Genomic DNA, 25,702 nt, shown 5'->3' with positions numbered 1-25,702 from the left:
TCCGGGGACAGAGGGGAAGGCGCGCGCGCGCCTTCCCCTCTGTCCCCGGAGATTGCGGGGCTGGCAACGGGGAGAAGTGATCTTCTCCCCACCGCCCCTTGCTTCAAAAGAGGTCCGGGGTGTGGGGGCAAGCTTCGTTTTGCGAAGCAAGCCCATAGGGAAATTCGTCTTGCGAAGCAACTCGAAAACGAAAAAACCTTTCGTCTTGCGAGTTTTTCGTCTCGCGAGGCGTTTGTCTTGCGGGGCACCACTGTATACAGCTATGTTTTTACTAGTTTGTGTTTATTTGTACTTTGTATTTGTAAAACCAACAAAAATGATTTCATTAAAAAATCCCCCTTTGCAGGCCTTATAGCATGAGTCACTGCTGAGTGAGCTTCGCTGCTGGCAGATGACCCTTCGGGAAAGATGGCTGCTCCAAACAAGTTCTATGAGGAGATCACCGACCAGCACCTGAGGGACTGGCAGTGTATTGGCCGAGGAGCCTTTGGGACCATCTACCGAGCTCGACACGAAGACTGGAGGATCGATGTTGCTGTGAAGATTCTCAACAGGTACTGGGAGCAGGTGGAGGTTGGGTGGGTGAGGAGCGAGCGAGTTAGCGAAAGGAGGTACTGTTCCTCTCTCCTCATACGGTGGAACCTTGGTTGTTGAATGTAATCCGTTCCAGAAGACTGTTCAACTTCCAAAATGTCCAACAACCGAGGCGCAATGGGCGGTCAGCAATATCCACTGAGAAAATGGAGACACGCACCTCGGAAACAGTTTGACATCTGAGGTGCATTCAAAAACGGAAGCATTCACTTCCGGGTTGTCGCCGTTCGAAAGCTGAAACGTTGGACATCCGAAGCGTTTGACAACCGAGGTGCCACTGTACATGAATTCTACTACGGTAGATAGAATAAAAGCTTTTACGAATGCAAGTCCTAAATGCTACGGATGAGGAATGTCGGCACTGGGGGGCAAAATGTGCCCCCCCAGCCCTCTCTATGAGGCCCTTGGGACTTTCCCCAGACCACATCCTGTGTGCAAATCCTATTCTAGAAAGATTAAGTTTACATTTGTTTCCCAGGCTACTTTTGCCTCTGTTTCCCACTCCTTCTTTAAAGCAGATATTTCTGAAGGCCGTGCAATAAATAATGGTGGACTGAAATGATGATGGTGATCCATTAGAGAATTCTGATTTGTGACAATGCAATGGACATTCTTTTTTCCTTATCTAAAACCTCTCTCTCTCACACACTACTGTTAGACCTTTTTTGGGGGGGGCGGGGGGTTGGACATATTGGTACTATTCAGATACCTGTGTTTATTTCTCCACTAGGGTTTGGTTGGGGTGGGGTGAAAAAAGATTTTAAATCCAGAAAACGGCATGGGGGAGAGGTATAATTTTCCCCTTCCTCAGATACCGCTGCTCTGATCAAAATCTCCCCACCCCCAATGAATTTTTAAAATAAACAAGGTGGTCTTGCTCCTCAAGAGCAGAATAGGTGGGAAGAGGAAAGAGTTGAAGGTTCTCCCAACCTCGCTTTCTCACCTGAGTCCATTTAACAGTTCAGCAATCACTGGAGAAATGCTTAATTGAAAGAAGACACAACAACAGAGACAGACACACAGACACACACACCACCTTGCAGGGACCACAAAGTCGGTTAAACTAACTCCACAACTGTGGAGCCAGATCATAGCCATTGTGGCTCGTGGGCCCATCAATAGCTCCCTCTCCCATGAATTTGTCCATTCCTCTTATAAAGCCATCTAAGTTGGTTTTTCAATCCAGCCTCCTGTGGGAGCGAGTGCCATAGTTTAGCTTCCTTTTAGCTCCATGCTCAACTTAATTCTAAAGAAACTCTAAACTGCCTTGAGGCAGAGACTGAAAAATTGAGTCCCCTTTTTTTCAGGGGAAGAAGCCTTTCCAGAGATTGTAGGATTGGTTTCATCACAGCACACTGAACAGTCCACAAACAGCCACCCCTCTTGTGACTTCAGTCTGGACAGGTTCAGGGGCTGTGAGATTTATGAGGTCGGTAATCCCAGTTTGAAGCCATTCTCAGAGTAGGTTCAGTCTCCAGACCCTTTCTCCTCTTGCTATTCTACCTTCACTTTTGACTCTTTTACTCCCCCCCCCCCGCCATTTCCTGCAGCAATACATCGTTCACCCAGGAGGAACTCCTGAAAGAAGCCCGGGCCATGGAAGAGGCACGGTTTACCTACGTCCTGCGTCTCTTTGGCCTCTTTGTGGGCAGAGTGGAAGCGGACACAAAGCTGGCGGGCTTCAGCGGTGCTGCTGGTTCGAATCTGGGCCTCGTGATGGAGTTCATGGAGAACGGCACCCTGTCTGCCTTGAGGTACCGGGTCCCTTTTGTGCCTTGGGCCCTGCGAATCCGCATCCTCCACCAGGTAGCCCTGGGGATGAATTTCCTCCACAGCCTCAAACCCCCGCTGTTACACCTGGACCTCAAGCCAAGCAACGTTCTACTGAATGAGGAGCTCCACGTCCGGGTGAGTTGCATCATTCCCATTCCGTAAGTGGAGTGGGCAGTTCAGAGTCATTGCCTGTGTGCACACTTAGAATCATAGAATCATAGAGTTGGAAGAGACCACAAGGGCCATCGAGTCCAACCCCCTGCCAAGCAGGAAACACCATCAGAGCACTCCTGATATATGGTTGTCAAGCCTCTGCTTAAAGACCTCCAAAGTAGGAGACTCCACCACACTCCTTGGCAGCAAATCCCACTGTCGAACAGCTCTTACTGTCAGGAAGTTCTTCCTAATGTTTAGGTGGAATCTTCTTTCTTGTAGTTTGGATCCATTGTTCCGTGTTCGCTTCTCTGGAGCAGCAGAAAACAACCTTTCTCCCTCCTCTATGTGACATCCTTTTATATATTTGAACATGGCTATCATATCACCCCTTAACCTCCTCTTCTCCAGGCTAAACATGCCCAGCTCCCTTAGCTGTTCCTCATAAGGCATCGTTTCCAGGCCTGATATTCTGGGCAGGCTGATATTCTCTGCTACCTCTGAGTGAGTTTCAAACTTTCAGTGAAGCTTACGGAGTGGTACAAAAACAAGGCAGAAGACCTGCATGGAATATAAGGACTAAGAACATGTTTTGTTGCAGCCGAGCCATCCAGTTGTGCTGTTGTAGATGCACCATGGACTGCTTTGGAAAGTGGAAACTGCGACTCATTTCTCATGCCAGAGGAAGACAGATAGGGCGGTTTGCTCTTAGAGAAAGTGATGCTTATAATTGCTACAAACTTTAGCAAAGTGATCCAGACCGGGGATTAGACGTTTACGAGGACCATCAGTTGACTTCCTGTAGGGTGGGGAACTTGTGAACTTCCAGATGTTGTTGGGGTTGTTGGGCCCCAGTCAGCAAGACCCAACAGCTGGGGAACATGGGAGTTGTAGTCAAATGACGTCTTTGGTGGAAGAGGCATGGGTTCCCTGTCCTTGTCTTAAGGGGACAACTGTTTGACATAGAGCAGTGGTTTCCAAAATCCAATCTGCAGAACTCCAAGGTCCCTCAGAGGGTTAGCAAGAGTGCTTCAAATACAGTGGTGCCCCGCAAGATGAATGCCTCGCAAGACGGAAAACTCGCTAGACGAAAGAGTTTTCCGTTTTGGAGGTGCTTCGCAAAACGAAATTCCTATGGGCTTGCTTCACAAGACGACAATGTCTTGCGAGTTCCTGCTGGTTTTTTCCCCTTTCCCCCCTTTTTCTAAGCCGCTAAGCCGCTTATCAGCTGATCCGATCAGCAGATAAGCTGCTAAAAGCTGCTAAAAGCCGCTAATAGCGCTAATAGCGCTAATCCGTCAATGGGCTTGCTTCGCAAGATGAAAAACCGCTAGACGAAGAGAATCACAGAACGGATTCTTTTCGTCTTGCGAGGCACCACTGTATTTTATTTTATTTTAATTACATTTATATCCCATGTTTATATCCCACTTTCCCCAAATGTCATCCTTGTAATGACCATGGCTGGCTGAGTGGGGATTGAAACCTTGGTCTCCTAGGTCCTAGTCCAAACCTCTAACCACTAGACCACACTTAGCTCCCTAAGGTCACTAAAGAGACAAGTAACAGCAGCTTGCTTTAATATATTCAGGTGGGAGCCCTTGCCATTATAAGAGAACAAGGGAGGTGCTCATGGTGTGTTCTTTTTTAAATAGAAAAATAGCACTGAGTATATTGCATTACAGTATATTGCACTATATACTGCACTGGTGGCGCTGTGGGTAAAACCTCAGCGCCTAGGACTTGCCGATCACATGGTCGGTGGTTCGAATCCCCGCCACGGGGTGCGCTCCTGTCGTTTGGTCCCAGTGCCTGCCAACCTAGCAGTTCAAAAGCACCTCTGGGTGCAAGTAGATAAATAGGGACCGCTTACCAGCGGGAAGGTAAACAGCCTTCCGTGTGCTGCGCTGGCTTGCTAGAAGCGGCTTAGTCATGCTGGCCACATGACCCGGAAGTGTCTGCGGACAGCGCTGGCTCCTGGCCTATAGAGTGAGATGAGTGCACAACCCTAGAGTCTGGCAAGACTGGCCCGTACGGGCAGGGGTACCTTTACCTTTACCTTTATATTGCACTACAAAGGCTTTTGTTTAGTTTAAAGCAATATACTAGCCTCATAAATCAAATGTCTTCTTAGCTTTTCAATTGGTGGAAGTGATTAGATTGTTCTTATTTATTTATTTTATTTTATGAATTGCTTCTGCATGAGGCATCCCAGCTATCACGTAACAGAAGGTGGAGTCGGTCTTCTGCAATGTATAATTGCGTGGGTGGATGACTCAGGTTGTTTCCTACAGGTTGGATGACTCAGGTTGTTCCAATTTCTTTCTGTGAAATGGGTGCATCTCATTCTCCAGCCACTGCTTACGTCACCTCCCCCCCTATCTTTTTGGTTCAGGTGGCTGATTTTGGGCTCTCCAAGTTCAAGCGAGGGACCACTCGGAACGCCAGCATCAGATCCAGGGAAGAGGAAGAGTATGGCGGGACTCTGGAGTTCATGCCCCCTGAGGCTTTCACCAATGTGAACTACAAGCCGACCCCAGGCACAGATGTCTACAGGTGAACATGGGTTGCATTGCCTGTGTCGGGCAACAGGGGGCACTGCAATTACGTGAGTGACATAGAGTTGAGGGTCATTTGGCATGACAAGCCAGTTTCTGAATGAAAGCTACTGATATCTACATGGGGTAACCCAGTAGTCCCATAAATTCTACTGTGCTCTTTTCCTTTCTGTCTGGCATTGGCTACCAGCATTCAGTGGTAGAATCTCAGCCTGTTTGACCATAGCCCTTTAGTGTGCGAGCTCCCTGCTCATAAACGCTGGATAAGCTTGTGAGATGGAGCAAGGAATGGGGCTATGGAAAAGGTTGGTCTACACAGGAAGAGGATCTTGTGCAGGGCAGTCTCTCCCGAGTTCCTGATTCTCTTGTTTCTCTCTCTCTCTTCAGCTATGGGATTCTCATGTGGTCGTTGCTCACTGGCGAAGACCCTTACTCAAGTGAGTCTTCTTCCGGTTTCTTTCTACCTGTCAGAGATTTCGCAGACTACTGGGAAATTATATTTATTGGTGGGAACAGGCACCATCGCAAGAAAGGAAAAGAAAGCAGCTGCCTAACAGAGCGCTGCAAAGTGTGTGTGTGATTCAGCCTATCCAGTGATTAGACAGGATTAGCTAAGGCAGCCTTTGCCAGCAACAGTCCATATGTTGCTCACTGTCGTAGGCAATATGTTTCTGTATACCAGTGAGGGGACTCACAAATGGGAAGAGTGCCATTGCGCTCAGGCCAGGCTATCTGACTTCCCATAGGCATCTGGTTGGCCATTGTGAGGATAGGATGATGGACTTGGATGGGCTCCCAGTGTGGTCCTTCTTATGTTCTTCACCTGCATCCCTGAGATGCCAGCTGGATTCAGGGGAACATCCAGATAGGGTCCCCACCCCTGCATTATCATGTGGTGCACTCTACTGAAGAGGACTGTACCACATGCTTTTTTCCTCAGCTGTTAAATTTGGCCCTTGACGGTGTCTGACGAAACCAGGGGAAGCCTTTGGGAAAGAGCAATAACCCAGTAGTAGAGCATCTCCTTTGCATGCACAAGGTCACAGGTTCAATCCCCAACGGGATCTCCAGGTAGGAGAGGACCTTGTCAGAAATCCTGGAGAGCCATTGCCACTCAGTGTAGACAATGCAATGAAGCTTTTTCGTTTCCACACTAAGGTGCCATGTGCCATTTAAATCCCCTCCCTTCAAACTGCTCAAAATTTGGCCTGCCCCCTCCCCAATTAATCCGCAAATTGTCATGTCTTATAAAAGAGCCGGGATGGAGTAGTCAATACTAGTTAAAAGGTAAAAAGGTAAAGGACCCCTGGACGGTTAAGTCCAGTCAAAGGCGACTATGGGGTTGCGGCGCTCATCTCGCTTTCAGGCCGAGGGAGCCGGCGTTTGTCCACAGACAGCTTTCCCGGTCCTGTGGCCAGCATGACTAAACCATTTCTGGCGCAACAGGACACCGTGATGGAAACCAGAGCAGCGCACAGAAACGCCGTTTACCTTCCCACCTCAGCGATACCTATTTATCTACTTGCACTGGTGTGCTTTTGAACTGCTAGGTTGGCAGGAGCTGGGACAGAGCGACAGGAGCTCACCCCGTTGTGGGGATTTGAACTGCTGACCTTCTGATTGGCAAGCCCAAGAGGCTCAGTGGTTTAGACCACAGCGCCACCCATGTCCCTAGTCAATACTACTGGGACTCGGACTCCAGAGAACTGCATATGAATTCCTCTATTATACCGGGCCTTGTGCAAATCTCCATGGCCTATTCAGAATATTTTGCATACAAATGTGTTTCCGTGTCTGATTAGATGTCCCCCCTGGAAATATGAGCTCCATCATCAAGTCACTGATCCCCCAAGGCCAAAGGCCCAGTACTGAGGAGCTGGAGAAGATGGTAAATAGAGTGTTGAAACTAGAAGAATTGATCAGGCTGATGAAACTCTGCTGGCATCACAACCAAGACCAAAGGCCGTCCTTCCGAGGTAATAAATGCGACCCTTTCCCCCCGCCCCACAAGAGTGCTAACATTGTGGAATATAATGTTTACATTTAATTTGAAAAGGTGATAGTGGTTTACGACAGATAACTTAGTCAAAATGGGAAACAGTACCAGAAATCACATCAGTTCATATGTCCCTTTGCAAACAGGAATAGAAATCAGGTATTCGAATACAAGTAGTATTCACTGTTATCAATCCCCCCCCCCCAAGTCCACTATTTGCTGTCATTCCACACCCACCCACCCAGTACATTACTGATGACTTTACTCTCTGCTCCATAAGAATGAATGGTGTGGAATTATATAGCAGTAATGTAATGGATTACATTATTAAAATTGGCCATGGTGAACAAATAACATCTTTGCAGAACCTGAACTGCAGTGGAATGGAAACAGCACTGCATGCATTGGGTACTAGGGAGAGGGCCTTCTCAGTGGGTGCTCCTAGGCTTTGGGGCTCTTTCGCTTGTTCTTCAGCTGGCTGGTAAAGACTTTTGCACTGGCAAAACTAGGGTGCTTGTGCTACTTGTAACTGTGGTGTGATTCTGAATGCACAGCTCCCACCCTACCCGTGGATGCGTAAATGGCTTGAGATCTCTGCAGGTCCTTCTCTCATTCTCTTTTTATTATACATACACACATTATGTTGTTTTTTGCACAAATTTTCCATCGTAACAACTTCATAACAAATCTTTGGCTATCACAGCCTAAGACTTCCCTCAACTCCTTCTAATGGTTTTCTAAATTCCTCTATATTTTTGCATTTTATAACTGTACTTATTGCTCTAAATCCTCTTTTACATCATCTACAGTATTTTTAATCCTTTCCACAATAATTTATAAAGTCCTCCTTACAAAACTTCTTGTAACCCTACAAGCAATGTTGAATAATTACAATTGTCTTTCAAAGTCCTTCCCTCATTCTCACCCCCCCCCCATTTTGCTTAGAGTGCAGCGAAAACACAGAGGATGCATTTTCCCAGTACAAACGTCACATTGTGGCCGCCGTGCGCAAAGTCCAGGATTGCTTGGTAAGCTGCACTTTTTCAGACAGCCACCAGGTGGTAGGAGTCCTCTATTTTTACCTTGCATAGATAATACTGAGGAGAAATAATAGAATCATAGAGCACCGGGGAACACGAGGATTATCTCGTCCATGTCAGGTCGCTGTTGCTTTTAAATTCTCCCTTGTTATATCCCCTCAGTAAGCTGCAACAGACAATCATTTTAAACACACACACACACACACACACACACACACACTGTCTGCCTGGTCTGTGGTAAAACAGCTCCCAGTTGCGACAATGTGGACATTCCCCTTCCTTGGTTAAAAAGTCCATTTAATCAACAAAACAATCATTTTTAAGAATAATTTTATTGAAATTTTCTCAGACAAATGAGAAATACGTAACAACAAACACAACATACATAACAATACTTGGCTGTGAACTTAGTCCTGGCAATACTTGTGCAGAAAAAATAAAAGTGATACAACAAGAGGACAATAATAATACCGAAGGTATAGAAACAGCAATCTGGAAGACCTAAGGAAGTAATTTATACATTTTAAAGGTAAAGGTCGAAAATGGTTAGGTATAATACCAGCCCACAGTGCTTTTTTCTGGGGGGATGCAGGGGTATGCACACCCCTAAGCATTTTGTTAATCTTTGTACTTTTGTCAATTTACTGAATTTATTTCCCCCAATTTGAACTATACAGTGGTGATTTTCTTGAGTCAAAATGAGAGTACTCCTAAACAATTTTTTTTAAAAGAAAAAAAGCACTGCCAGTCCATAATGGGTGATGAAGACTGGGGGGGGGGGACGGGACTGCCCTGTCAGAAACCAAGTATGGTACCTGAGAATGGTGCTTTTGGATTTAAGCCCTTTAAATTGTCTGTCACATGGTGTTTTCTCTCCTCTGGTCCCATTTAAAGATGGCGAGCTCTCCTTCAAATGAGGAGCAGCTTAGGACTTTGAGACTGGAAGAGTTTCCACACAGACAAAATGGTGAGTGGGGTTTGTGAAATGGGTCTGGGAGCATTTTCTACTTCTAAAATAGTAATTGACTAAGGGAAACTTCAGCACAAATCTTGCTGAGGTAATGGGTGTGCAGAAGTGAGAAAGAGTTTTATTTATTATTATTCTCTCTCTCTCTCTCTCTCTCTCTCTCTCTCTCTCTCTCTCACACACACACACACACACACACACACACATTTTCAGGTAGGTAGCCGTGTTGGTCTGACACAACTGGAAAAAATTACAAAATTGTCCCGTAGCACCTTAGAGACCAACTAAGTAGTTCTGGGTATAAGCTTTGGTGTGCATGCACACTTCTTTAGATACACAGGCTTCTTCAGATCTGAAGAAGTATGCATGCTCAAGATAGCTTATACCCAGAACTACTTAGCTGCTCTCTAAGGTGCTACTGGACAATTTTTTTCTATTTTTTTCGACTGCATCAGACCAACATGGCTACCTACCTGAACGTGTGAAAACAGTAAATGCTGTCCTCTTCCTCACCCCCAAGTCAAGGTGAGGGCCAAGGGTAGCCTTCCTGTTTGGGCACCTGGGGTAGTCAATGCAGCAAGTGCCTCTTCCTGGCTGTAAAAAACACAATAATAAGAAAAAGGACAACCTGCTTCCCTTTCATGAGAACAAGTAGCAGCCACCTGAGACATTCACCTCCCTCTTCCTAAAGGAAGGGGGCTAGCAGGTGCCTTTTCCTGCACACAAGGCTTCAGAGCAAAGGCAGAAATAATGGCTCTTGCTCTGAATTGGATTGTTGGTGGCACTGTAGTATGCCCAGGGTTTTGCCTCGTCTCTGCTTGCCCCTCTGTCAAAATTCTCCCTAATTTTGCATCCTGGAGGACAGGAAGTCCTCATAGAAAAAACTGCAATGTGGGGTATGCGTGGGTCAATGGAGATGAAGAGCTGGCACAACAAACCTCAAGTCTCTCCTCAGCCAGCCCCACCTGCCTGCCTTACACCCAGGAGGTAGAACTACCTGCCAGCTTGCTTCTCTTTTGTGATGTTTTCCTTGTAGGGAAAAGGTTGGGGGACAAAACTAGAATTAGGTGTCTGTGCCTGCCATTGTCTGTGGTTCCAGCTACTTCCTTCCTCTCCACCAGCCCCAATGGGCACCAGCCACTGCTGGCCTATGTGTGGATTTAGGCCTCATCAACACTGCCCTTTTGTCACAGGCAAATCATGAGGGAATGTCACCTTGTCCTCTTCAAAATGTACTGTGTTCACTTGCCTTTATTCCCACCCACCCACTTTTCCTTTTCCTTTCAGAGGCTGTACCCATGAGAGACTTTTCCAAAATAAACCGAGAAGGGAAATCTGGGCTTCACCGTAGTCACAGCGCGCGGATCATGAAAGTAAGGCCACTGCTATCAATGTTACCCATCGAGGCTGAGGAGAGTTGGATGGGTTGGGCAAATGGAGTAGAGAGAAGCCATTGGTTGGGGTTGCTGTGGGAACTGTTGGGTGGAAATGGACAGTGAGGGCTCAGTGAGGGACGGTGAAGGGCCACCAGCTCTGAACTGGTTTCTGGCCAAGCTCTTACACAAGCACGAAAGGCTTGTATCCCCTGCACACACATGCAGGGGCTGTGTCACTCATGTTTGATCAAATCCAAAATGGCAGCTGTGCTGGCATCTGCCCTGCCAACTCACCTTGGAAGGATCGACTGGGACACCAGCCTTTTCTTGACTGGGAAAGATAGTTAAAACGATTCAGCAAGTCACTGGTGTGAACAGAATGCTTAGGGGTCTCAAATGTGGGGCCACTTCCAATTACGTTAATGCTTTACTCTTCAAATTTGCTGAGGACCCGAGCTATGGATCGCCTCCTCACGAAGGGGTGAAGATTCGAAACTGGCCCAGGCATGCAGGTAATTTTTCTGCCTTTCTAAAAGGGAGTAGATCTTCTTTCTGCTGTAGCAGGGGTGGGGAACTGTTCTCACCCTAAGGGCCCATTCCCTACAGCAAAACCTTCCAGCGGACAGATGCCAAAGGCAAATGTGTGTGTGGTGGTCAGAATCAAAATGTGGGCCAAGCAAGGGATGCAGTTCTTACCTTTGTATGGTAGCCTGCATTCCAGCTATTCAGGTATTCAAAAGCCCCCCAAAGCTCATACACCCCTCAAACAGGGTTCATCTCACACTATCAAAGTCCCAGGACACATTCTAGCCATGCCAAAGTACTTGAGGTGGTTGAACATTTGGCCCAGTGAGAGGTGCTGCCTCAGGAGGAAGCATCATTTGCAGAGAGCTCCAAGGGCGGTTAGGGAGGCCTGGAGGACCACATTTGGGGCCTGGGCCTGGGGCTCCCCACCCATGTATTACAGGGATACAGAGTGAAGATAAGATACAGACATGCCACCACCTTTGGGCAGCAAATCCACTTCACAACCACACTCACTTCATTTAGGCAGGTATACAGGCTTCCAAAGTGAATCCAACTCGTTATGGGCATCTAATATGTCCTCTCTCCAGGAGTTGTTGTTTTTTAAAATCTATTCTATTAAATTCTCAAAAGTTGAACATTGTACACCCCAAAATAAAATCTCACAAAATGAGAAAGTAATGCAAATCTCTCGAGACCATTGGTAAACTCTGAGAATTGGCCATCTTCCACATGACAAAGACTGCACCAGCAAAAATCACACCAACAAAAACAATCTCTGACATTATTATTGTGGAATATAGCAGGCTGGCAGCATAAAACTGAGGATGCCACTTTTCAGGACTCCAATACATCATGAATTTTTCTTTCATTTTGTTGACCTCTCAACCTATTTTCCATGGGGGTTTTTTCCTCCCCCTTTGCTGCACCCTATCCTTCTATCTTTTATATACCATAACAACAATACAATAATCTCTCATTCCTTCTGTGACTCATAATTTAAATCCTGCTTGCAAGTTCATCATGCTATAGTATATCTTTAAATAACCCCCCCCAAAGCTTCTATTCTTCGACAAAACAATCATAATTGTTCTCTTATTTTGGCTGCTAGCTTTGCCAATTCCGCATAGTCCAAATTGGCAAGTGCTTTTGACCTGCTTGGAGCTCTGACTGCCTGGACTTTCTGACAACTGCGAAGCCATCTCCCTCCCACCAGTCCAGCCATTTGATTCTGGGGGGCTTGTCCAGTGAATGGGAAGGGGTAGAAGTCTGTACTGGAGCCAGAGCAGCCAGATATGTGTGTCATTAGAAGAGTAATGGTGGGAGAGAAGCAAAAGCTCATCCCACTTTTTTTTTGGGGGGGGAGGGGAAAAACACCACACCTGTTCCTAGTGGGAAGTGCATCTGTCATCAGACTAGCTTGGCTGGCTGCTCTCATTTTAATTATCACTTGCAGTCCCCAGGAAGTCTCTGCAGTACCGCTGTGGCTTTTTGCTCCCTTTCAGAAAATTAGGTGCAGCCGAGCGCTTCCTCCTTGTAAAAAAAGGGGATTTTAAAAGGGAAATGCCTTGGGGAATGAAGGTCAAGGTGGATGAGAATTAGAATTGTGTGTAACTGGATGTAGCACTGGCATGTCTGGAAGAGAAATTTGACAGCTCCTTCCAACTTTACCTCCCTGTTCATAAGCTGTGAAGTTGGGAACTGGGACATTTTTTAAAGGGATTGTGTGTGTGTGTGCAAGGGCACGGTGAGGGGCAAAGCATAGGGCAAATTTAGCAGCAGTGATCACATTCCCTGTTGTTGGAAAGCGCTTCCCCACTCCACAATGCCCCACTTGTTCCCCCCCCCTTTTACCCACAATGCTCCACTGCTGCTTCTAGAATCATCTAAAGTGGATTTTAGAACCTACAGCTTACGGCCACCCCCACATTTTGTACTGATGAGTTCCTCAAATTATACACTGCATGGCAAAGCTTGTTCTTGTCCTCCAGCCTTAAAACGTCCCACCCAAAAGTTTCATGAGATGAACCCAAGTTCTAATATGATGAGGGACTTCCTGCTTTAGGCAAAGGAGGGAGAAAGCTTGGAACCAAAATGAGGCACAACATGCTGTGAACTGGGTTTTTCCACACTGGAGAATGGTTTGGGGCTTTGCATCCCATAAGTGGAGGAACCTATCAAGGGAATATAGCAAGTCTTGTAGAAAAACAGGCCAAACTTCACCTTCCAGTTGTAGTTTGTGAACAGTTTGTCCTTGAGAGCATAAGAAGAGCTTTTCTGGATCAGATCAAAGGCCTATCTAGTCCAGAATCCTGTTCTCACAGTGGCCAGTCAGATGCCTGTGGGAAGCAAGTTTCTGCAACAGAACAGAAAAGTTGGCGGGGCTGAGGTTTTCCCCCACTCCAGTTTACACCAGAACCTTTTTTTAATCTTCAATTAATTTGAGCGTCAGGGGATGGGGAGAGGACAAACAAGTTTATCCTTCAAGTCCCGAACCCTTGACTGAAAGTGGGGGGAAGGGGAGTTCCAGAGGAAGCACAGATAAAAGGCTTGTGATGGCTAGCTTGCTGCCATGGTCCCCGCTCAGCCACATATATGGCGTCCATGTAAAGAAGCTGTGTGCCCATAGGGCTCTCCTGTATGAGGGGGAATCCTGAGCGAGTCAGGAACTCCACTCACGTGGAGGAGCACCTACAAATGTGTGTTGTGATGCACATGCAAGCTCTTTATGTGGACACTGAACGTGTGGCCTGGAAGTTTGTGACCTGTTGCTGTGGCCACTAGACACCAGAACCTCGTGAACCCTTCACACAATGCTTTCAGTGTCTGAGGGAGTTTATGTTAATCCCCGTCTTCAGTCAGCTCTCAATGGGGCACTTGCCAAAAGGCCTAATGACGACCTAGCATGACGTGGGCCAACATGGCACCTTCAAGGTGTTTTGGTCTACAACCTCCATCATCCCCCAGCTAGCATAAGCAATAGTTGTGGAGGACGCGAGTTGCAGTCCATACATCTGTGGGATACTGTGTTGGTTGACCCTGGTTAAGCATAGGAAACTACTTTCTTAAAGGGAAAAGTGAATAGCTTTCTTGTCTTTTTAAAGAACCCAAGCGTCGCCCCCTTTCAGACTCGTTTACCGTCCCATCGTATCCACCCTACCTGCCTGGATTCTGGCCACAACCTCAGGTAAGGGAACTGGGCGATATAGGGAGGTAATAAGAGTAGGAGAATGGTTGGAGGGGGGTTGGGGTTGGGAAAGAGATGAAAGGATTCCTTAACCCAGGGGTAGCCAGCGGGTGGCCTCCATATAATAATAATAATATTTTTATTATTTGTACCCCACCCATCTGATTGGGTTGCCCTAGCCACTCTGGGCTGCTTGTGACAAATATTAAAGCTTAATAAAACACCAAACATTAAAAACTTACATGAAAATGTAAAAATAATAATTGTGTACTACAATTCCCATCAGCATCAGCCAGCGGTGGTCATGGGTGATGGGAGTTGGAGTCCACCACATGTTGACTCCTCCTAAACTGCCTCATATGTTGGATCAGTCCATTTCGGCTGGAGCCACTTGGCTTTGAGTGGCAGCATCTCTTTTGGCAGTGAAAATACAATAGTGATAAACTGAATACGTAGCAATCTACTGCTGTTCCCCAGTGCCCACCATCAACTGCTTCGCTCTGCTTAATAGTAGAAATGCCCCTAGTGGACTGTTCTGGGTAAAACATTGGACAGTTGGGACATATGACCTTATGACTCACTTAAGTCCAATGCAGTCGCAGCAGCACCCAGCCAGCCCAACAGAATGATCTCTCCAGGGTGCCAAAACCAGAAGGTTTGATCAAGCCCTTGGCAGGCCACCAGATGTAGGTGGTGAGCCTACTGGTTGTACAGCCATTGCTGACGTCATGTTGCGATTGACCAGGTTTATATGGTTGTCCTTTTTAAGGCAGCCATGACTAATTTAGATAATGAATGGCCTGGTCTGTTTTCAGGGACCACTTTGTTCTCCAGGCACTAGTCCAGGGCTGCAACGTTCCCAGCTATCTCTTGGCCAAGGTCCTTGGACTGTTTTTACGGCATCACTTAAGCAATAAGGGGTTGAGAGGTAGGCAGCTTCTGTACTTGGATGAGGCGAGATCATCGATTGCGTTGGGCTTGGAGAAGAAAGGATGATGATGGATGTGTGCTTCTTGATAAATCCCCTGCGGGAGAGGAAGACTGACAAGCACGCTTCTGGCTTTCCAGAAGACACAGCAGAAAACATTACCATGTTGTTTGGATGGTAGAATATATAACAGATACTTGCAATGGCTTGAAATGGTTTTTTAAAAAACAAATACAAACAAACAAGATTTCAAGTTGGGTGCTGAAGGGGGTGCAGCCCTGAAAACAGCCCTGTGTAGGGAAGCTTTTTAAGGTTTAATGTTTTATTCTGTTTTTATATGTGCTGGAAGCAGACCGTAGTGGCTGGGGCAACGCAGTCAGATCGGCGGGATACAAATAATAAATTACTGTTGTTGTTGTTACATCCTAAAGGTAGTTTGCTCCAAGTTGATTCCCTCTTGACATTTCATGTTTATTTATTTGACAAGCATTATTTATCCCACTCTTCAGCCAAAAAATAAATAAAAAATGGAGGCTCGCAGAGCCAGTGATAAGACAGTCTTTGCCCTCAGTCTTACAGTCTAAAAGATGTAGCAGAAAAGGAAAGGGGATTGGGATGGAGGAGTGGAGGGGAAACAGACTCTTTCCCCCTGTTTTAGATGCACCATACATCTGAAGCACATCCGACAAACGTTCAAACCACATGGCTCCCTCCGAAGTGGGAATTGTAGCTTACTCCTCACAGCTAGGATTTGCAGCAGCCTTAACAAACCGCAGTTCCTGGAATTCTTTGGGGGAAGAATTGTGTGCATTGAGTGTTTGTTGCCTGTGTTTCAAATGCATGGTATTGATCAGCTAGAAATGGAAAGCTTTCAAGGAGGAGGAGCCCTACGGTGCTGGTCTTTCATCAGAGGTGATGGAAACACCCTGCAGGGATATGTTTCCTTCGGGGGGCACTGTTTTCTCTCTTTCCATACTCATATGCCCATTTATTTATCTCTCTCTCTGCCTCTGTCTCTTTTTCTCCTCTTGGCACTGTGTTCCAGTCATTCTACCAACCCCAGCAAGGTGTATCTCAGGGCCACACACTCTTGCCACACGTTATTTCTCCTAGAGCTCCACAGGAATGTGAGTACCTAAAGTAAATGACAAAACCCAACCGCACCATTCAGCAGTACAACCAACTGTGGCCCAGAATAGAGCAGTTCAGCACCTGCCTGAGTGTTCTGAGTATCACAACCTCAAACAACTTGAATCCTGATGTCTCTTTCCATATGCACCTCCCCACAAATTTGAGGTCATCTGACGAGTTCCTGCTTCAGATTCCATCTTAGAAAACGTATTTAGAAGACCTCTGAAGGTAGCCCTGTATCGGGATATTTTTAATGTTTGATGCTTTTTAATGGTTTTTTTTTTTATATGCGTTGGAAATTTGCCTGGAGTGGTTGGGGCAACCCAGCCAGATGGCCAGGGTATAAATCATAAAACTATTTTTTAGTTTTATAAATAATAAAACTGTTATGATCATGAGGATTTCAGTGGTGTCAGAATGCCATTGCTGATAGATGAGTTTCTGCATATAAAGTGGTACCTCGGTTTTCGAACGCAATCCGTTCTGGAAGACCGTTCAACTTCCGAAATGTTCAAAAACTGAAGCAGTTACTTCCTGAAGCATTTACCGTATTTTTCGCTCCATAAGACACACCGCACCATAAGATGCACCTAGTTTTTGGAGGAGGAAAACAAGAAAAAATAATCTGAATCTCAGAAGCCAGAACAGCAAGAGGGATCGCTGCGCAGTGAAAGCAGCAATCCCACTTGCTGTTCTGGCTTCTGGGATAGCTGCGCAGCCTGCATTCGCTCCATAAGACACGCACACATTTCCCCTTACATTTTGGGAGGGAAAAAGTGAGTCTTATAGAGCAAAAAATACAGTACTTCTGGAAAACTCACTACAGAAGTCAAGTGGCACATTTGACTTACGACAAGCATTCGAAAACTGAAGCAGTTACTTCCGAGTTTTCGGCGTTCGAAAACCGAAACGTTCGACTTCCAAAACATTCAAAAACCGAGGTACCGCTGTAATTGAAATCTTTCGGAATACTGCAATTTTTTTGGAAGGATGTAGTTTGAGATGCAGGTTTCTGAATGCATATGTGAGGACTGGAGCAAAGACCCCCCCCTTAAACAGGAAGGAAAAAAGATAATAGGGAATAGACTTAAATCAAGACAGAAAAAGACAGACAGGCAGAGAACTCAAGAAGAGCCGTGCAGGATCAGGCCTGCTGCCCATCTCTTCCGGGTCTCTCACTGGCCCGCCAGTCAGAGATTGTGATCCTCCTCTCTCCCTGCCTTGTTGGAAAGTCACCCCTGTTGTTGTTAAGGTGATAACTAACAGCCTCTTTTTCTCTCTCCCCCCCCCCAGATGGTGGAATCACTATCACAGGCCATGGCATCTCAGGAATCCAAATTGGAACCCATAACACCCTGGTCCTGGAACAGGTTCATGAGAGCAAACCCAGGAATGAGCATTAATCGATGCCTGCTGAGTGTGGGGAAGTTTCTTATGGACAATTCCGTTTCCTCCGCTTCAAGGGACAAATGCGCATTCCAAGCATAAGAGTGATCTTTCTTCTCTACGCAATTCTCATCAGGACGCAAGAACTAGAAGCATGCTGCGAGGCCTATACACACCCTCACCACCTAATCCAGAAGCGGCACTGCTTTTGACTTGGTAGCGTAAACCCAATCTGGGATGGATTGATGAATGAATGAATGTTTATTTGCATCAGCCCATTGGCCATAGCAATAAGACAACAATGCAATATACAAAGAATAGAAATAAACGTCAATTATATAAGATACATTTTGGGATTTTGAATCAATATTCAGATGGTGGCTCTTTTTCTGATTGCCCCAGCTAAAACCTTGCAACCTTTGCTGTCATCTGCTCATCTTGATCTGCCAAGAGAAAGGACACTATGGCAGTGGTTGGGCAACCCGGAATGGACAATAAAAGAGGGACGATAATCTCATTCCTCAAGTCTTTATAAAGAGTGCAAGCCAGCCACCAATTTGGGGCTGCTAAAAGACACCTGAAGCGAGTTTACTGCAAATCTCCCCCCTTATTTACTGCATATGTCTCTCTCAGACAGAAGTATAAACTTCTGAGAAAATGGGAAAAACAGAAAGCAGAAAGAAATGCTTGGAACATCTTAATAAAGGCCTTGCGCAATAAGGACACCTCCCTCTTCTGGCATATTATATCAGGCCTTCTGGAGAATGATCGCAACATGCCAGTCTGTAGTATTGAAACCAATTTGGAAGTTCAATGCCAAACTTCATCTCACCAAAACAGTCTCGCTGGGTCATTGCCCCCATTCACTCAGCATCCTGCCTGGTGTGTGGTAATGCTCAGGGACGGAGGTTTTGGGGAGCCAGGTACCCAAAAACGCAGACGCAAGAATAGAATTGAAATCACTGTATTATTCCAATGCGTGTGGATTCTGGAAGGCAAGCTTATAAATTGGAGTCTTACGTTAAGGGGCAGAGATGCAACAAGAATTAAGGCGGACACTCGTAGGTGTGGAGCCCCTGTTAATTCTGCCGACTCAGCTCTCCCCTGCCTCCTGCGGGGGGCCCAGAATCACAAGAGCAGGCACAGAAAAACCACGAAGCCAGCCAATGACTCCATACTTATTTCATCTTTCTTCTTTGGCGATCACTCATAGCCGAGTAAAATTGTCTTCCATAAACACCGTTTTAAAAATGAGTCCGTAAGTGACTGGGGGCCAATCCTGGATCCACACATCCTTCCACAGTGGGGACATAGGTTTGATCATGGTGAGAGTTTGCCAAGCGTGCCTTCCTCTTAGTGTGTTTCTCCCTTTCGTCCTGAGTTCGAGTGTCTTCAAAACCCATGACACCTTTGGTAAAGGCTGTTCTCCAGTTGGAGCGCTCGCAGGCCAGTGTTTCCCAGTTGTCGGTTTTTATACTACATTTATTTCATATATTGTGATATATTGGTATATTGCGATGTCCCCCCCCCCAATAATATATCACAATGTTGAAAAGCAAATATTATCCAGCCCTAGTGGGTGGGTGTTTTCATCAGATGTTACCCCCCACCCAGTGTCCTAGGATATGGTTACCAGATTTTTTTCAATGAATCCGGGTACACCTTTTTTTTTTTTTTTAAGCTGAGTAGCAACAGGGAGTCAGTAGTGGGGATGGTGAGGCAAAAGACACATGCATATTATATAAAGGTGCAAAGCCCTTCTTTCGCACCCTGTGAAACATAAATGCGCAGAGTTTTTTTTAAAAAAAACTGGGCAATGGCACACCGCCTACCCATGACTCCTGAGCCTTCCCCGATCTCCTTCCCCCTTCCCCCTTTGTTTTGACAGATCAGGGAGGCTTGGGAGTCCCGGGCGGGTGGCTGTTGCCCAGGAGGGGCCAGCCTGGTAGTGAAGTTGGCTCTAGCTGGCTTCAGGAGCTTCTCGCTGCCATGGCACAGGAAATATGGTGGATGCCACGGCAGCGAGCAGCTCCTGAAGTCAGCCAGAGCCAACTGCGCTACCAGGCTGGCTCCGGGCTGCTGAGGCTGCCGCTGCCATGTTTCCTGGGGACACATTTGCAAATCTGGGGACATTCCGGGGACAGCATTTGCAAACCCAGGGACTGTCCCCGGAAACCGGGGACATCTGATAACCCTATCATAGGACATATCAGGAACAGACAGTCCAGTCCCTGTAGCATCTTGGGTGGTATCTGATTAACGATACTCTCCCAGGAAAAGTTTTTGCTGGATGGCTAAGCAACACCTTAAGTCAGGGGGAATTAAGTTTTTATAGCCTGAGGGACTGCATTCCCTTTTTGGGGACCAAATGCCAGGCCATGGTTGCAGCCAGGAGAAAAAATGAGTACAGCAACCAATGCAGATTTTGCCTTTGTACGTTAGGCTTGCTTGACATCCATGCACCCACACACCTCTACCAAGGCAAGAAAGACACATGAGCAGAGTTCGAGGGCACGTTCCAGCCGGCCAGAATCATTCTGCTAAGGTGCAGTGCAGGGCAAGTGAGGGGAGTGGTGAGATTCAGCCACACACAAGCAAATTCAGGTTGCAGTGTTACAGTCACTAGGGTGTCATTGCACCACAGTGCTGCTTCTCCAGAAATCGGACATTTTTTGCAGGAAAGAAAGTGATGGGGAAAAGTGTGGAGTAGCCACTCATTTATCGTAGGTGTTTTATTACTTTTCCAGTTTCTTGCAATTAAGATCCTGGCTGCTACTGTCATGTACATAAGGGGTCTAGTTTCTTTTTTGATTTCTGGTGGCATTATACCTAGGAGGAAGTTTCAGGTTTTTTCTTAAACGAGAACTTAAATAGCTTTTTTAATTCATTGTAGATGTTATTCCAGGCAGGTCCAAATGATAGAATATCTGCAGCTGGCTATGATGACAGGAGAGTCAGAGGTTATCCAAAACAGAAAGTACAGAAAGGATGGAAAATCTTTAAAGAATATCTGAAAATCTATTGTAACAATAAACATCTCCTGGCAGAACTAGAACGATTCTTGTAAAATAAGAAATATAATGTTTTTGGTGTCTGATGAAAACAAAGTAATACAGTAATCTGGAACTGTGTGGGGGGGAAAAATAGAAAAAATAATACAATGAGTCTAATTGGAAGTCAAATGTGTTTATTTTTTCTTTCTTTCTTTCTTCTAATTCTTTCTTTAAATATATCTCCCCCCCTTTCTTCTTTTTCTTTCTACCTTTTTTGGGTCCTTTTTCTTTTTGATCTGCTAAGAAAGAGATAAAAGTTAAATATGAAAATTTGAGCAAGTTAAAGTGATGTTCTGTAATTTTTCAGCTACTGTTAAAGATGGTCAATTGTAATGAACTGATGTAGTCGTTACTGTGGATTTTTTTGTTATCGTTGAATCTTAAATAAAGTATTAAAAGAAAAGGAAAGTGTGGAGTAGCAACGGCTCGATGCAATGTTGTGTAACCTCCCAGCAAACAGTGAATGGAATGAATGCTGGATAAGCAGCCAATGTTGTCTGAAATCCCTGAAAACTCTGTGCTCAATAAAACGGGTTATCTGGAAGCAGCCATTGCCTCCTGTGATTTCGCCGCTTGAAATATCAGGAAAGGATGTTTAAGTGTGCATGCAAGTGTGTGATGTACCTGCTGGCTGGAGCTTCATTTTGCTGTTTGAAATGCCAGGCTGGAGCATCTCTCTGTCATCAGAGTTCCTCTGTTTTGAAATGGCACCTGGGGTGCTTTGTCCTCTTTGTAAATATTTAGTCTACAAATCTGCCAAGAGAAGCACACACTCCCCAGAAAGCCACGGGTGGCACTAACACCTTGTTGCTAGCATCCGTCTGAACCAGGAGAAACATGGCAACCATTGTTTTTGTTCCTTTACCATCTGAAATTTCATTTTTAAATTTTTTTTCAAAGTTTTTTTTTGGGGGGGGGATGGGAGAAAGAACAACATGTTTCACACATTATAAAAAGAACAGTTTTACTTTGGCCACCTCATGAGAAGAGAAGACTCCCTGGAAAAGACCCTGATGTTGGGAAAGATGGAGGGCACAAGGAGAAGGGGACGACAGAGGATGAGATGGTTGGACGGTGTTCTCGAAGCTACCAACATGAGTTTGACCAAACTGTGGGAGGCAGTGGAAGACAGGAGTGCCTGGCGTTCTCTGGTCCATGGGGTCACGAAGAGTCGGACACGACTAAACAACAACCACCACCTCTGGTTAATAACTTAATTCGTTCCAGAGGTTCGTTCTTAACCTGAAACTGTTCTTAACCTGAGGTACCACTTTAGCTAATAGGGCCTCCCGCTGCCGCCGCGTGATTTCTGTTCTCATCCTGAAGCAAAGTTCTTAATCCGAGATACTATTTCTGGGTTAGCGGAGTCTGTAACCTGAAGTGTCTGTAACCTGAAGCGTCTGTAACCAAGGTACCACTGTATGTTGTGGATGTGCCCTGTGGTGGGTCCTGAGTAAACCTCAGCTTAAAAAAAATTAAAAACCTGCTTTTTAAAAAAATATTAATTAAACGAATATAGATTTACAGAAGTATGTAAAAGCCCTGCACTGTGAAACAAGTGCTTTTATGTATACAGTGGTGCCTCGCAAGACGAAATTAATTTGTTCCGCGAGTTTTTTCGTCTAGCGAATTTTTCATCTTGCGAAGCACGAAATCCCATAGGAATGCATTGGAATTCAATTAATGCGTTCCTATGGTCAAAAGAAGTCCAAACAAAGCCAAATTTGGTACAACAAGAGTTTATTAAGTGCTCTTTAAAGTCACACATACTGTAAAGAGCATTTCAAAAATTGAAGGAACAATAAATTAAGTTTCTAAACATGACAGAAAAACATTTAAAAATCAACAAAGTGTACAGTACAATTTCTAAGATTCTGGGGGACAACTCGAAGAAGGTTCCTCTTCCACTCTTTGCTTCTTGCTGAAGAACCCCCTCCTCAACTGTTCCCCCAGCCACCCACCACACAGAAATTCAAATCCAGATTTTTTTAAAAAAACAGCAGAGTGGCCCAATGGTCACAGAAAATCATAAAAATTCAGAAAAAACCACACAAGCTTCCAGATTCTTGCAAACCCCTCCCCAACACCAAGTCCTTGAATTCCAAACACCCCAACCCAAAATCCAAAAACCCCCAAAAAAGTTTTAAAAGTTTAACTTACCAAATGGCTGCAAAAGAAGTTTTGGAAAAGCTTCAGAAATCACCAAAGTCTTCAAAAAACCTCAAAAAAGGCTACCACACCGCCTGCTATGAGTTGCTCCTCGAAGTCAAGTTGCAACTGCACCTCTTCAAGCAATGCACCTTGTATTACTGTAACGGTTTTAAGAAAAAGGAAACAAACTTGCAAGACGTTTTCGTCTTGCGAAGCAAGCCCATAGGGAAATTTGTCTTGTGAAGCAGCTCAAAAAACACAAAACCCTTTCTTCTAGCGAGTTTTTCGTCTTGCGAGGCATTCGTTTTGCGGGGCACCACTGTAATGCAATCCTATGCACACCTCCCCTGTTTCGCTAACTTGAGTGAAGCTTTGGTTATGTGGACACCACAGTTTAAGATTCGTTCATTGCCATCGGTAGGCTGTACACTTGGCACCAACCCCGAACCAGATGTATCCTGGTATACGTTTTTTCGCAAACTAGTTTGGGTGCCAAATGATATTTTAAAACTGGATTCACCCTTCAGCCTAGGTGTGTACAAATGAAGGTACTTGCGAAAAAGAACCTTTCTTGTGAGGTTGTGCACACAGGTAAACAAATACTTGCGCAAATGCCCACAATGGTGTGTGGAAAAGTTGGTCCATTCCAACTCCACAATTCTGTCAGTCCCTGATGTGAATATACCCAGCTGCATGTACTGGTAGCTGCAATATACAGTAGCTCCTCCTTCAGCTATCATTGTGACACACATGTATGAACAACTGCAAACAGGGAAGGCTGCTCTATGGGGGCAAATGGGGCACTGCCCACCGTCCAACCAAAATCTGCTGTCAGCCAATCCCCACTGGCCTGCCATCTTCCTTACAATCAGCCCAGAAGGTAGAACTGCTTGTCAGCTTCCTCCTTGCCCTGTTAAAACTCGTTGTGAGGAAGATCTATAAAAAGCAGCGCCAGTCCTACCATTGGACAGACTGAGGAAGCTGCCTCAGGCCGTAGATGCTGCAGGTGTTGCTGCGCTGAAAATTATCCCGTGTTCCCGCCACCAATTTTCCCACCAATTAATGAGAAAACAAACTCATTTGAAAACTACCATAGGAGAAAGAAAAAAGAATTGTGAAATTCTCATGAGCAGGGGGAAATGATTGGGAATTGTAGTTTGTTAAGGGTGCTGAGCTACCAGAGCTACAATTCCCAGCACTCGCAACAAGCGACAGTTCCCAGAATTCTCTGTGACTATTAAAACGGTATAAGAACAATTTAAATGGATAGTGTGGAAGTGAGCTTCGACTGCAACTTATTGAAATGGTGTGTTGTACCTTTATGGAAAATAGTTTGGGAAAGAGATGGGAGAGGCCATATTTTTCTGTAACTCCCATTATTGTGAAAAAAGAAAGCGACTGGGTTTTCCTTCCCTTCCCTTTTTGCGACACTTTGCAGGAGCAGAGTTTAGTTTGTTGCAAGCACAGCTCTGTCAGTTAATAAAAGAAACCTGTGTTGGAGAATTCAAGCTTCCACAAACCATCATTCCTAGTAAGACAACCTTAAAGGTAAAGGGACCCCTGACCATTAGGTCCAGTCGTGGCCGACTCTGGGGTTGCAGCACTCATCTCGCTTTATTGGCCGAGGGAGCCAGCGTACAGCTTCCAGGTCATGTGGCCAGCATGACTAAGCTGCTTCTGGCGAACCAAAGCATAGCATGGAAACGCCATTTACCTTCCCGCCAGAGTGGTACCTATTTATCTGCTTGCACTTTGACATGCTTTCGAACTGCTAGGTTGGCAGGAGCAGGGACCAAACAACGGGAGCTCACCCCGTCGCGGGGATTCGAATCACCCACCTTCTGATCGGCAAGTCCTAGGCTCTGTGGTTTAACCCACAGCGCCACCCATGTCCAAAGACAACCTTAGGTGTTGCAATAAAACTTGCCAATCTGGTCAGCTTCCCTATGTGGAAAGTCAGTGGGCGGAGAGGATAGAGTCTTGCCTTTTGCTTCAGGCAGCAAAAAAGTGTCCTGGACCAGACTTGACTAGAAGGGAACAGCTTCAGCCTGCTGCACCTGCCTTTGATAAGCAATGATCTGGGGCAGAAAAAAAATCACCCTTCCCATCCTTTGCAAGGAGCAGACATTCAGAGAGGGTGGGTGCTGGATCTGAGTGTACATATGATCTCGATCAGGGGTCAGCAAACTTTTGCAGCAGGGGGCTGGTCCACTGTCCCTCAGACCTTGTCAGGGGCCGGGCTATATTTAGAAAAAAAAAAATAAAACAAATGAATGAATTTCTATGCCCCAAAAATAACCCAGAGATGCATTTTAAATAAAAGCACACATTCTACTCATGTAAAAACATGCTGATTCCCGGACAGCCTGCAGGCCGGATTTAGAAGACAGTTGGGCCAGATCTGGTCCCTGGGTCTTTCTTTACCTATCCATGATCTCAATGATGATGATGGTTGATCCATTAGGGCATTTTGCCCCCAACCAGCCCTCCCCTGCCCACCACCTGAGCAGTCAGGGGTTGTGCTCTGCTTGTCACTGCTGTTGACACTTTACTGCCGGTCTCCCTGCCTTCGCTGCCAGCCCCAATGAGCACCAGCTTCTGCTGCTAAGACATTTGTACCCCACTTTTCTTCCAAGGAGCTTTCCCTCCACTTTTTCTAATTGTCACAGCAACCTTGTGAGGTAGATTGGGCTGAGAGGTTGCAATTAGCCAGATGTCACCCAGGGACGAATTTCGCCAGTGAGCTTCAGCGGGAAATGTGAACCCTGGTCTTCCAGTCCCAGCACTCAAAACCACAACACCACACTGGCATCCACTGTGAGAGGCAGTGTGGTGTAGTGGTTAGGCAAAACACTGGAAAGATAAAAATACACCAACTAAAGAT

General features: G+C 45.8%; 1 protein-coding gene across 1 annotated transcript; it reads left to right on the top strand.

The window, feature by feature from the left end:
- The first annotated feature begins 348 nt into the window (after positions 1–348).
- Positions 349–21,214, top strand: LOC309516857 (receptor-interacting serine/threonine-protein kinase 3-like). The gene is made up of 12 exons (XM_082195806.1): positions 349–554; positions 2,145–2,502; positions 4,916–5,076; positions 5,466–5,515; positions 6,881–7,054; positions 8,020–8,102; positions 9,009–9,081; positions 10,369–10,454; positions 10,906–10,969; positions 14,087–14,169; positions 16,143–16,224; positions 17,522–21,214. The coding sequence occupies exons 1-12, from the start codon at positions 409–411 to the stop codon at positions 17,629–17,631; spliced, it is 1,470 nt and encodes a 489-aa protein (XP_082051932.1). The 5' UTR covers positions 349–408; the 3' UTR covers positions 17,632–21,214.
- Positions 21,215–25,702: the final 4,488 nt, after the last annotated feature.

Source organism: Podarcis vaucheri, assembly GCF_965113315.1.
Source record: "Podarcis vaucheri genome assembly, chromosome: 13".
In the NCBI taxonomy this organism is placed as follows: Eukaryota; Metazoa; Chordata; class Lepidosauria; order Squamata; family Lacertidae; genus Podarcis; species Podarcis vaucheri.
The sequence above is the reverse complement of the archived record's forward strand: the minus strand, read 5'-3'. Positions and strand labels throughout refer to the sequence as shown.

Coding starts and splice junctions, on each gene's coding strand:
- LOC309516857 (XM_082195806.1), top strand. CDS start 409: ATGGCTGCTCCAAACAAGTTCTATGAGGAGATCACCGACCAGCACCTG. Junction 5,077..5,465: donor CCAGGCACAGATGTCTACAG/GTGAACATGGGT, acceptor CTCTCTCTTCAG/CTATGGGATTCTCATGTGGT. Junction 14,170..16,142: donor GATTCTGGCCACAACCTCAG/GTAAGGGAACTG, acceptor ACTGTGTTCCAG/TCATTCTACCAACCCCAGCA.